Source organism: Euphorbia lathyris, chromosome 2, assembly GCF_963576675.1.
Source record: "Euphorbia lathyris chromosome 2, ddEupLath1.1, whole genome shotgun sequence".
NCBI lineage: Eukaryota > Viridiplantae > Streptophyta > Magnoliopsida > Malpighiales > Euphorbiaceae > Euphorbia > Euphorbia lathyris.
Window position 1 is genome coordinate 140,131,464 of NC_088911.1, and position 14,326 is coordinate 140,145,789.

The window sequence follows — 14,326 nt, forward strand, 5'->3', positions numbered from 1 at the left end:
GATGCTGAATAAAGCAAATACTAACTTCAAAATTGAATTGATACTTTGATTTAGGCTAAACTTACCCCGTATGTCAACTTCAGGTGTTCAAGATCTTTTTTAGTCTAAAGAAAATAAAGGTAATTTTAAAATGGAAAAATTAAGTAGGGTCCGAAAAAGAAAATGAAAACCTATTATAATGTCCAGATATTTGAATTTACGGATTAAAAAATAAAAAAGTAAAACAATCTTAATTTAGAAAAAATTAGAAGCAAAAATAATTAAAACATTATTTATAATAGATATAATACATAAAAGCTCCTATTTTGGTCCAAAATCGTTAGCACCTCCCGTACGTACTTACTTAAAGTAATATAATTAACCCTCTAAATCCACGAAAAGAAAACTTCAACAAATTAAAAATATACATTTTAAATAAAGCTCCCTACACCTTCTAGATGTGTTAAACATCATTGATCACTGAACTTCATAACTTTGAATTTTATCTCAAGACGATTTTAATAAGGGTAATTAATTTATTAGTTCCTATATTTTGACAAAACATACTGTTTAGTCTCTGTATTTTCAAAAACACATAGTACGGTCCTTAACCTTTTTCTCAGTGAACTGTTTAGTCCTTCCGTCTGTTTGTTAGATTTTTTTACCGTTTTTGACTTCAGAAATGACTAAATTACCCTTTACTATTTACCTTCAAACTTTAGAAGAGGAAATCCAATTTAGAAGAAGAAGCTATTTGTATGGAGAACAAGAAAAAGAAAAGACCCAATGCTTACGAATTTGAACGATTAAGAAGAAATTCAACAAGAAGAACACTCAAAGTTGATTTCAGATGCATTAGAGTTTAAAGGAAAGGAAAAGAAGAACGCAAATCCAAATTGACTAACAAAATCTTCATGAGAGTCTAACGGTACGGACTAAACAGTTCACCGAGAAAAACGTTAGGGACTAAACAGTTCATCAAGAAAAAGGTTAGAGACTTTATCATGTGTTTTTGAAAATACAAGGACTAAACAGTGTGTTTTGTCAAAATATAGGGACTAATAAATTAATTACCCTTTTAATAATTAAAAAACATCGAAATGATGACATTAGTGACACATTAAAATAAATCAACTCAAATCTCAAACCAAAACGACACATGACATTCACATATACGCTATCTGATTACCACATATCGATTATTTTTATGAAAAAATAATAAAATTTAATTTATATTTTTTTCATAAAAATAACCAACACATGGCTACCACACACCGCATATCTAAATTAACTCATGTTAACGTGTCAGCTGTGACATCTGCTGAAATTATCTAAGTGATCTAATCAAAACAAAATTCAAAATTCATGTGATTTTATTAGAACAAATTAAAATTGAATGATAGATCCATCACTGATCAAAGATGGCATTTTACCCCCTTTCTAGATGCACCAATGTTGAGTAATGTACCCAACTTAAATGTTTGAATAATAGAGGTGGATAAATTACACACAACCCTGTTAGGCAAGTCTAATTACACAATTTTAATGTTTGAATAAATAATGCTTCATTTTTGTGATACCAAACATGATATTAAAGGACTTCTGTATAATTAGTGACCATATAAACCAACACTTGTAGAAGTAGATATAAACCGAAAACATAACACCAAATCGACACTCGCCCGATTAGCTTAACAAGACTAACTCAAAGGTTTCTGGATTAAACTAGGATAGACTCATTTTGACACTAATCCAAAATTAACACAACACGAACCCGATAATTGCCAGCTCTAATTAATAAACTCAGAAACAAGGTAAGAAATTCTGCAAGATATACAACATAATACAAGAGCAAAAATGCTAGAACAGAAAATTCCTTTCATCTTCGATAACAATGATAAAAATGAGAGATTACATTGTATTCCCAAATGCTGTAGTCAGAAAAAAAGAACCCCAAATTAAATCAATACATGTATGTATATGAGTCGAACAAAATAATGCAATCATGTGATGCTAAAAAAGGGGGTTAAAAATATAGGAAAAATAAAATTGAAATTTTCCGACTCCTATAACCTATAGCTTGAGCATGAAAAATGATCTTTGGTTTACAGTGATCCACCATATTCAAAAAAGCAACGATGATGTCCGACATGCTCACAAAAAACAATTGAGATCCCAAATAATGGTAATACCTGCTGAGAACATTAATTTTGAGACCGGTTCTTAGCAGACGCAGCACCGCCTTTATCACGCTGCAGTGCTCTAGGATCAATCTGTATACTACCAACTCTTAGATAGGGAGAAGATTCAGCATATCCGTTAACTTTGACTGGCATTGATCCCACTGTGACAACATCAATAGGATCGGTATTAGGAGCCATGTCACGAGGAGGTTCGGGTTCATCCTGCTTGGGATTTATACTGAGTGAACCAATCTTTAAAGCAGGGGCAATATCATCTTCGGCATTCACTTTTCGGTTTCCATCCACTTTTCGGTTCTCATCCGCAACATCAGAAACTGAAGTAACCTGCTTCAAGACAGTGGGCTCGGTTTTCTTAATGGTGCTAAGACCATTCAGCTCTGTATTTTTCCCGTCTTTATTGGCAGGCACCTCGACAAGACGATGTAACTTTTCATCACGAATTAAAGCAGGCAAAAATGGTGATCCTAAGCTCTTATATACAAGTTTGGCTTTCTCTTCTTGCATAATTCTCTGTCGATCCTCGTAATACACAAAGTCATCAAGTAATGAGGTCCTTGACGTGTAATTTTTGAATATTTTTAGCATTTCCACACCTTGCTTACACATTATCTGCAGTAAAAGGAAGGTGAATAAGAAGCAAATAAGTAAAAGCATTTAATCAAGGCACTTCCAAGGATGAAATTAACTTACTACGTAAAATTACAACCCATAAGCGTAGAGACCAAAGTACTTTTTCATCCATAGTTAAAATACATATCCTAGAAAATAACTGTTGAGTTGGGGCCGTTTGTTTGCCGGAAAATATCAGGTAAGGACATTTTTTTTTTGGAAAATAGAAATATTTTCCAGTTTTTGGCTACAACACAAGAAAACGGGAAGAAATGTTGATGTTGTTTTGAAATGGGTAAGAATAACTGGAGTATATGGTTCCAAAAGGTTTAGGAAACTATTTCTCTTTGTATATTTTTCTGTTGACTAACCTAAAATTTTCCATGGACTTACGTTCCTAAACAAACAAGCACCGGAAAATCGGAAAAATATTTTCTTGCCCAACATCTTCCTGCAGACAAACAGGGCCTTAAGCTACTGACAGAAGAACAGAACATTCTCTATAAAAGTTCAAGCAATAACATAAACCGATAAATACCTCTTGAGTGTCTCTGCTATTAGTCACTGGCTTATTCTCATTGTTCTGCAATATGATGTGCCTAAAGCAAGAATTCGGTACATCTTTAATAACATGCCACTTGACAGGAAAGCTGCCACTCCATTTGTCTTGCTGCCAAAAATCCATGTCCTTATGGAAGTCAACAGGGCCAATCATCTCGGCAACACCACAGAATTGGCCACTAGCATTAACCTGCATAACGGAAGACTCCATCAAAAGAGGTCGTAAAACCGAAATGCCTGAATAAATTACATTCTACTTGAAGGAATAGACTGCAATTAGAAGATTTCAATTAATATGCAACTCACAGAAAAAAACAAGAAAATAGGGCAGCTTCTCGGTCTTCCAGCAGTTACTTTTTGGGCATCCTCATAAGCACTTTGAAGCTTCTTGTTTCCATGAGGGGTAGATGACCAAACATTATACTTGATGCTCTTGTGCACATCATCCTCACTATAAGACTTTATAACAAAAAAAATTGCATCAACATAATCTACTAGGAAATCATCCTTGTTATACTGATCAGTGTGTATAATGATTTGTCCTTGTGCATTGCCACCCATTTCAGTTGTGTAAGCTTTCACGGTCAGTTGATTCTTTGATTTGTTTGTTCTTGGTCCACGATTCTGCTCACCCAGAGAATCTAGGTTCCCATTAAGATCGTTGAGAGTTCTACCACTGTGAACCTTAGATCGCATCTTATCCACCGGAGTCCTTCCAGGAGCACTTGATCCAAAGCCAGGAAAGCCATTGTTTGGAGGAAGCGCAACTTTCATCTGGTTAGAATGAGGTAACAGTTTCCCACTAGACATGTTATCTGCAGGTTGAATAGATCCAGAAGAACCTCTACCCTGTAAAACAAAAGTAGGTTTTATTCAGCGCACCAAGGAAAAATGTTAAGCAACGACTTGATCAAAGGTGTAATATAAATTCATCACAGAAATAGATCCATTTTGGATAACAACAGATTCCCAAACCATTCTCAACAAGTCAATAATGACGTTACTAAGATTCAAGAAAGTTATCAACTTAAGTTCAACTAATAAGAAATTTATCATACCAAAATCTGAAGATAAATGTTATTAGAATCTTAATTGTACGATTCAATTTGATTCAGCTCTATTTCGAGAGCATCTAAATTATAACAAAATCCTATGCTTCACAATTCGAATCATAAGATTCTATTTGATTCCGCTATATTTAGAGCGGGATCTTCATCATCGTTCATCAAAAACTTCAACAACACCAACTATTAAACTCCGCTCTCCTCTAGTCCAATTGTTATTTATCAAGCCATCAACTCAAACTAGTTCCATTCTATCATTATCAAGTTGACGACAAGACAAAAAAAAACAGAGTCAGAAAATCAAACTCTCCATCTCCACTAAGATTTTAAACAAAGCTTGATTTGTGAATTAGTTTTATTAGGATTGCATTTGCATTAGATTTGAATTTTAAGTACTTGGTTGATAGGATTTCTTTCTTAAACATTAAAATTGCATTTCTAGACTAGCATTTGATATTATTATGTTTATAAAAAAAAAAAGAAAAAAGGAAAAAGATATTATGAGTTACAAGGTAAATATTTTATTTTTTATAATATTATGAATTTTACAATTCAATTCGATTCACGAGTCACAAAAATGAGGATTTTGATTCACAGGTAGAATTTCAATTCGATTAACTATGCTTAAGATAGTAAATAATGTTACCTGAAGCACGTGTGATGAAGCTGGAGACAGAAAACTGCCAGAAGGAACACTTCCATGAGTAAAGGATTGCTTACTAGATCCAATATTAGTTCTCGGTCCATCTGATATCTTGGAGAAGGAATTAGTCTGACTGGAATTAGTTTTTGTGTGGTTCCTGGTGAAGGCCACAGATGAAGAAGGCAGGCCATGTTTTACATTTCGCCCATCTGATCTATGGGTGTAACCCGAATCTAACAAGGGGTCTGTAGTATTGCTTGAAACATAATCTGGTTGAACAACAACAGGTACATAAGCATGGGAAGACATGGGATCCTGATAAGGAGGTATAGTGTAATACTGTTGTGCTCCTACATAAGGAGCATCAACTCCAACCAAGGCACCAGGTAAGTAAGGATTGTATGGGTTGTAAGGAGACTGCGCATATCCATAGCTAGGTGTAAAATATACATAAGGTAAACTTTCAGTTTGTGCACCCTGAGAAAGCAAAGTAACATTTACAAGAACATCATTAAGTCAAGAAAAAAATGAAACATTACACTTCCAAGTAAAACACATAAAAAACAAGAGTTTACCCACCGCATACTGAATTTGTGGACCATCTGCACCAAAAACTCTATGGTGGTCCTCCCATTCACCGGGTGATTCAAATCCTGGTCAGATTAGATCAAAACAACACATAAGATTAGACTTCCAATGTAAAATGCAAGTATCCAAACAGGAGATGTAAATTTACCTGTACAATAATATCCATAATCGGTGGCAGTAGGATAATACAAGCCCTGATCCATATAAAACTCGGGGGCTCCTTCATTGTACATTGTGTCAACTTGTTCAAGCAGTGGACTTGTCAAGAAAGGGTTCTCAGCACCTTGATTCTAAAAGTCAAAGAATGCGAGAATTATTCAGCATAGCAAGATCAACTGACCCAATAAATTTAACTTCATAAACCATTCAAGATATCCTGATTTTTATTGACATATAAACAGGTAAAAACTAAATACCAAATAGTTTTCTGTATTTCCATGTCCAGAAAAATTATACATATCCATCCCACAACTGCCACCCCTGAAAATAGAACTTGCACATTATTTCACCACATATTGCCATCTAATAATTGATGAAATAGAGTACATAGTAGACACAAAAACAAACACTGATTAGAAAAGAACAAAAGATTCAATCATAACCACATCTCATTCACAAAAAGTTACATAAGCTTTTGTGTTTTTTTTGTAGCTAAGTGTGCCTCCAAAAACCAGTAACTGACACCCCAGCATACAGAAGCATCATCCATAAGCGTTCGTCTGACCTTCACTGGGGATTTTTAATCCCCCGACCACCAATAATCAATGAAAATAAAAAAACTTATACTTCAAGTATGATTACAGAAATTCCCAAATCCCTTTACAACGCACCAATATCAGTAATAAACAAAAAAGCATATACGCATCCACTAGACAGCACCAGGATACAAATTTCTAAGTGTGCCTCCAAAAACCAGTCAACTGACACCCAAGCATACAGAAGCATCATCCATAAGCGTTCGTCTGACATTGGTTGGGGATTTTTCGTCCCCGCACCACCAATAATCGATGAAAACAAAAAAAAACTTATACTTCAAGTATGCTTACAGAAATCCCCAAATCCCTTACAAAGCACCAATACAGTAATAAACAAAAAAGCATATACGCATCCACTAGACAGAACCATGATACAAATTTACTCTCCAATTAGATAAACAGCACATGAATCAATTCCAATAGCTAAACCAAGCCACAAATCGAGTTAGAAAAAGTCTAAAAAAAACAAAACAATCAACAACCGCAACTCTAGAACAAGTTGTGACCAGGAATTGAAGAGGTAGAGAAAGAAGCGTACTTAAATCTGATCAACTGTACGCAGAGCAATATAAACCCCGAGGAGAGGAATGAATAAAAGAGCACAAACACGCAAAGGTTATACGAAGAGGTGCAATTATTACCAGATAAAGGCAGAATCAAGCCATGCTTAACCTAGAAAGCTCTTCGAATGAAAAATTAACAAATTGGAAAAGAGAAAAAGAAATTATCCGCAGCATTTTTTCTTTTTCAGAATTTCAAAGCAGACACGACTAAGGAACCCTAACCCTATGGGAAGGAGAGAGAGAGAGATTGAAAAGGCGGTGTTGGTGTGAGAAGAGAGAGAAAGAGAGCGTAAAAAAGAAAGAAAGGGATTCGAATCGAATACGAAACGTTTTTTCTTCCTGCTGTAGTTATATATATGTTCGTGGACTAGTTGAAATACCATATTGCCCCCGATTAACTTAACAAACATCATCGTCATTGCATCTCGAACGTTCGCGGCTAAAATTAAAACGGCGACGTGTTGACTTTTTTAGCAACTAGTTTTTTTTTTTTTTTGATCTTAATTTTAGCAACTAGTTATATACCCTCTAAAATGGGTAATTAGTATACGGAACCAGACCGAAATAACTGACCGAATCGATGAATTTTGGTTTTTCGGTTTGGTTTTCAATCTATTAGTTCGATTTCAGTTTTAAATATTAAAATATATCGGTAATATTGATCGGTTCAGTTTTTATAATAAAGTAACTAAATTAACCGAACCGATCGAAATAGGAGTTAATTAAATTTATTATTTATTAATTATCTATTAAGATTCTGTTTAAAATTTTTTAATTTTCATATTAGTAATTAAATATAAAACCATTTCATTAAATATTGTTATAAGATAAGTTTAAATATTACACAAAACATAATTGTAATAAAAATGTTATAAAAATATCTTGTTATAGGTTACACAAAATATAATGAATGTAAATTAAATATTAATTTTTAATATATAATAAAAGGTAATAAAAGGTTACTGGATTCATAATCTTTTTAATATAAACATTATAATAATATAATATAAGAAAGGTCATAATCGAAAACCGAACCGAATCGAAATACTCATTTCAGTTAGGTTTGGTTTGTAATATTATTCGGTTAGGTTCGGTTTTTAATTTTAGGTTTTATTCGGCATTTAATTATTTCAATTTGGTTCGGCTTTTATACTGAACCGACATTTGAATTGGTATGGATGGTCACTAAAATTTTGTACAATTTCTTTAAAAGGTCATAAAAAAATTAATTTGTTTCAATAAAATCATTTAAGTTTGTTTTTCTTCCTAATAAAGTCACTTTTAATACTTTTCATCAAAATTACTGACGTGACATCTCAACGTTATGTCAACGCCACCTGACATATTAAAAAAATGTAAATCGATATGCCACGTGGGTTAATTTGTGGTTAAAATTTTAATTGACAATTCTTGTTTATTTGGGTTCATTTTTATTATTATGCCACATGGCTTTGAGATATGTGATTAAATGTCACGTAATCAACTCCGACGGAAAAATATTCGGAAAATATTCAAAGTGACTTTATTGGGACAAAAACAAATTTAAATGATTTTAGGTAAAAAAAAACATCATTAGGCCCTTGATCTTTCATCTTTTGGTTCATTAAGCCCTTGATCTTTTATTTGGATACATTAGTCATTGATCATTTATTTTTTATCTCATTAACCCCTTTATGACCAAATTAGTAAGTTATGAATATTTATTTCTGATAAAAATACTTTATTAATTTTATCTGTATTTTAAATTATTAAAAAATATATTTTTCACCATTTTAATTAAGGTTTTTACAGTTTTCCTATAGCGACATTATACATCCAAAATTTCTTTCACACTGTGAAAAAATATAAATTTCGAATGCAAGTGCACTGAATAACAGTATGTTAACCAAATTTTATGTTCAAAATTATTATTTTTGGTCATCAAGGGCTTAATGAGACCAAAAATAAATGATCAGTGGCTTAATGTATCCAAATAAAAGATTAAGGGCTTAATAAATCAAAAGATGAAAGATCAGAGGCCTAATAATGCTTTTTACCATGATTTTATTAAAACAAATTGAACTTTTGTAATATTTTGAGAACATTGTACAAATTTTTGTGACTACTAATACTAATTACCTCCTCTAAAATACACGGTGTATATAAAATATAGGAAAAATACAAAAAAAAAGAGTATATAGTTTTCCCAATTTACAAACAGGAGCATGTGGTTTAAAAAATTGCAAATAGAGATATGTGGTATGATTTAATTTACAAAACAAAGTATTTCAAATTAGACCTGGGCATGGGCCGGACCGGACCGGGCCTGTCGGGCTTTTAATAAAGCCTGACGAGCCCAATCCCAGCCCATCCCGCAAGAAATTTATTCGGGCTCAGACTAGACCTGTTCATGGGCTGGGCTTGGACCAGGCTTATGACATAATTACTTTGTCCAAGCCCAACCAAGCTCGCACTATATTTATATCGGGCTCGGCCAAGCTAAAAAAACTAATTCCCAAGCCCAACCCGATCCGGCCCAACTAATATCTTTGTATTTTTTTAAAAATTAAAATTAAGCTAAAAAATTATACTAGAAATATAAATTCTAAAGTACAATAAAATTATTTCAATAAAAATCAATTAATGCAATCCTAAATAAAAAAAATATTTTTTATAGTAATAAATAAAATGGTAACAAAAGATCAATTGTTCAAAAAATCACAACACCTGTGGTTGAGGGCTTTGAGAACTTAAAAGTTTGTGATTTGTTTATTCCAAACTCGGTGGACTGGGATGTTGAATTACTTCAGAAAATCTTCTCTAAGTCGGACATTGCTGCTATCTGTAGATCGGGAGTAAGATCTGAGGGAGGTCAGGATCAACTCATATGGAATGATACCAGGAACGGGTGCTATTCGGTAAGAAGTGCGTATCGTGTGGCTACTGAAATCCTTACTGATAATAATGAACTAAGGGAGGAAGGAAATTAGGGAGCTGTCTGGGATGCGGAAATTCCGTATAAGGTAAGGTATTTTTGATGGCGTTTAGTGAGAAATGTTGTTCCGACTCGGTACCGATTAAGACAAAGAGGAGTTGATCTGGAGACAAAGATGGATGGTGGGGTTTCTATAGAGGGTTTGGACCTCACTTCTTAAACATGTCACTCTATGTGACTACAATGATTGTTACTTATGAATTGATAAGTATGTTTCTCTCTCAACTCAACTTCTTCCTTTTTCAATCGCAAAAGCTAAAGCCAAATGTTCCATAGTTTAAAGTGGAATTAAGGGTCAATTTGGCCGATGAAGTTGACGTATAAGTTCAGTTTAGCTCAAATTGAAATGTGATTCGAACCCATGACCTCTACAGTCACAGGTAAGCTCTTAACTAATCAACAGGTTAAGAGCTTCACCACAATATAAACCTATCTTATTATGTGTTTAAATTTCATTTAACACATCTTGTTATTCGCTGTCGTTTTATCAGAGAGACTATCATTAAAGCAAGAATGATAACTTCAATACCTTCTCCCAAGCTTCCAGCCTCTCAAGATTTTTTTGGAACAGCCTCAAGCCGGGCCTCACCATAATTTGAAATTTAGTTAATTTTTATTGGTGGGAATATATATCATAACGACTGAAGTTTAGTCATTATCACTCGTTAAACTTTAAAATAAAACATTAAAATCTTTAAAGTTTTACTCCCGCTACGATAAAGTCACAATGACTATTTTAATATTCATGTGATATCTGAATGATGGTGTGGACGGTTGCCAAAAGAACTCAATGCCAATTGTATGCTATGTAAGATAATTTGGTTGCGTGTTAAACATATGGTTAACATTTTTTTAACCCCTTGCCACATGACAAACATGTATCTGACATGCTGCCAAATTATCTTATGTGGCATACAGTTGACATTGAGACGTGGTCATTTTATTGTGGTCGGAGCAAAATTTTAATGATTTTATTTTAAAGTTTAATCATTACCCATTATATAGTAGATCAAGTTTTGTAACTTGTAACTGTGAGCGAGGGTAGAGCCTGTTGGGGACCAAAACTTCTATCACCGGCTTTCACCTTTAAGTAGTAATGGTTTTACCTGTTGGAGCATTCCTAATATTAATTAATATTTGCTCTATTAATTTATAAGTTTTACCTGTTGGAGCATTCCTAATATTAATTTACAAAACAAAGTATTTCAAATTAGATTTGAGCATGGGTCGGGCCTATCGGGCTTTAATAAAGCCTGACGAATCCAAGCTCAGCCTAGCCTGCAAGAAATTTATTCAGGCTTGGGCTTGGGCCTAAGATATGAATCCCAAACCCGTGCGTCCAAGCCCATCTAGATATTAAAAAAATTCCAATTAAATTTAAAATGTTTATAAAAACATATTTATGTTTATATTTATTTATTATAATTTATATAAATTATATATCAAAATAAACTTAATTTATAAAATTATAATTTGACAGAGACTATATTTATAAACTTAATTTATATATCACATCAAACTTAATTTATAAAAATTATATATCACAACAAACTTAATTTATAAAAATATATTATAATTTATATTTATATATTATAATTTATATATATATATATATATATATACATAATATATCGGGTCGGGCCGATATAAAATTCATAAAGCCCAAGCCCGTCCAGTTTTTGGCGGGTTTATACGGGCTTGGGTTGGGCCGGGTTTGACAGCATTTTCATATATCAAAGCCCGACTAAATGGACCTGGGCCTGGGCGGGCGGGCTCGTCGGCCCATGCCCAGGTCTATTTCAAATTATACGGTTAAGTTCTTATTACACCCAATGATATATTTATCTCAAAAAAATTTATTCTTACATATCGCCAAAACACGGTCCCTCCCTCAAAAGGTAGCTTCCTAAATTGAAATCATAAATCATAGGATGAAAATTTTACGTTTTTTACTAATTTCACAGTTTATGAACTAAATTGATATTTAAGTTCATTTTACACCACTGCAGATTTTGAGTATGTGTTTTATCCATATTTAAATGTAATTTAAAAAATAAATATTTGCAAATACAACAAATTACAAGTTTTTTTTTTACTTCGTCCATAAAATATTTGCTAGCTTTTGGTGGAATTCATGTTTGTTTCAACATGTGAATAAATTAAAATTAATAATATAAATGTATTGTTAATGTTTTTTTTTTGTTAAATATTATAATTTATTAATTTATCAAGCTTTAATTAATAAGTTAAAAAAATATTTTTCAAAAACATAAAAATTTTCGACAAACAAATAGAGCGTTAGCTAATACGTCTCTGCAGAAGTATTCATTTAAGTAATAATAGTCACTCTTAAAGGATTTTATAGAGGATTCTCGACTTCCAACTCAGATAAAAACCTTCCATACAAAGAATGACACATGTATTCACTTAGTCAATATTATTAAAAAAGAAAAAAGTCTTTTTTTTTTTAATTATCATCCTTCTTCTTCCTTATTTATTTAGACACAGCCCCTTTAACCAATCGGTCATTCTCTATGTGATCTCTGACACTAATCTCTGACGCCAATTTCCACCGCTGATCTAGGATAACACAACATATTGCTATTATACATCTTTTTCATTAATCATCTTTAATCTTTAATTAACAAAGCAAATAAATATTCAAATAATCACAATCTCAGAAGCACTTCTTTCCCATTGGAGAAATTTATCAGGTACTTAGAGAAATTCATTAGGTGCAGATCAATTTAACAACCAATTTATCTAATTTTAATTGTGTAGCTATTAAACTTTCACAATATGTACCTTCTAGATTCACTTGGAGATTGGTACACAAGGAAACAGATCCCATTTGCAAATTCAACCAAACTTTAGTTTTTTTCCTTCTATGTTGAACCATATAGATTTGATTGCCAATTTATTGAACTACGCTTCGAACGATCAATCAACCACACAGAGAAACAAAGTACACAAAGATCACAGATTGGATCTTGAAACAACAATCAAAAGAATACACACAGAATTTACCCTGGTTCGGCTTAACTGCCTACATCCAGCAACTTCACTAATCAATGGAGATTACAACAAGATTGAAACAGTTTCTCCTTTTCCAGAAACTCTCGTGTTTTCCCAATCCCCAATTCAGATTATCACAGTGTACACTTATGACTTAGTCTAAGAATCTCTCGTATGAAACTACTTCCCAACCCAGACCTTTTATAGCCTTTACAAAGTTGTGAAAATACCCAAAATATCCTTACTCAAAAAATGTACAAACTCAGCAAGACCTACTGACCAGTGGTAACACAGCAAGACCATGTTGACCTGTATTATCACCTCAGTACCATGCTGACCACAGCCATGCTGACTTGATAACTCAGCATTCCGACTTCTTGATTTTACTCTTGCTGACGGGTTGACTTACAATTACGCTGACTTGTTGACTCAGCATCATCATCAGCAAGTGATAGAAAACAACGACTTACACAATTCTTACAGGTTTGTGATAATAATATAACTATAACAGATGAAGAGAGATTCTACAACTCCAATACAGTTAATTCGACAACATCTTTGCTTTTTTTATTGCAAAGAATAATATAATTTCACAGTGAATGGTCAAATGTAGTTCCAAGATGGGAAATCTGTAGTCGTAAGTCGTAACAACACAACTTGCCCAAATCGGTGTCGAAGATTGGCGTCAGAGATTGAATGGAGAATGGCGATAAGAGACTATCGGTGAAAGGGACTAGAGAAGAAGGGAACTGTTATGGAATTAAATAAAAGGTTTTTTTAATTAATATTTTGGGATAAGAGCAATAATACCCCTAACGTTAGAAATGACACAATTAAGAGTCTAAGGTTGACAAGTTGGTCCAATTTTAACCTCCCTAACTGATTTTGTTTACAGATTTAAAATTTATGTTCGTTGCCTGCCAGCTCATAAATTACAATTTAACTAAATGTCATTTATACCCATCTTAATCATCTATGTGAAAAACTTAAAAGCATCCTAATCTAAATGTGTCCAAAAAGTCTTTAAAGTGAATAACCGATTCGAATATTGTGCTGCAAATATTGTTATTTTACATGGTAGTCTATAGAAACATAATAAGAACTTATGGTGTAAAGAAATGGCACACAGGCAAGCTCTATTCAGTCTTCAAAACACAAAACAAAGTATGGTCACTGTTAAGCCCAAAATATACCTAAAATATCATCAATATTTACATCAGTTTTGCTACGAATTTGTGCTGTTTATATCTATTTAGAGTACTTTTACGTCCGAACATGTTTCTCTCATACAAGGTACCTAAATATTTGGTAAAATCCAAATAAGAACAAAAAGAGGTAAAAAACGAAGAAAAAAACCTACGAAAAGAGTCA

General features: G+C 32.9%; 1 protein-coding gene across 4 annotated transcripts; it reads right to left on the reverse strand.

The window, feature by feature from the left end:
- Positions 1 to 1,837: 1,837 nt before the first annotated feature.
- Positions 1,838 to 7,276, reverse strand: LOC136220125 (YTH domain-containing protein ECT1). 4 transcript variants are annotated; one of them, XM_066007827.1, is made up of 8 exons: positions 7,045 to 7,276; positions 6,065 to 6,128; positions 5,797 to 5,938; positions 5,640 to 5,713; positions 5,064 to 5,537; positions 3,660 to 4,202; positions 3,331 to 3,543; positions 1,838 to 2,792 (listed from the first exon to the last, which is right to left on the reverse strand). In XM_066007827.1, exons 2-8 carry the CDS (start codon positions 6,110 to 6,112, stop codon positions 2,184 to 2,186), a joined length of 2,103 nt encoding a protein of 700 aa, XP_065863899.1. In that variant the 5' UTR covers positions 6,113 to 6,128; positions 7,045 to 7,276; the 3' UTR covers positions 1,838 to 2,183. The 4 variants fall into 4 exon arrangements, with proteins under 4 accessions (XP_065863899.1, XP_065863900.1, XP_065863902.1 ...); XM_066007828.1 differs by having other exon boundaries at positions 6,942 to 7,276; XM_066007830.1 differs by lacking the exon at positions 6,065 to 6,128.
- Between the last annotated feature and the right edge of the window lie 7,050 nt (positions 7,277 to 14,326).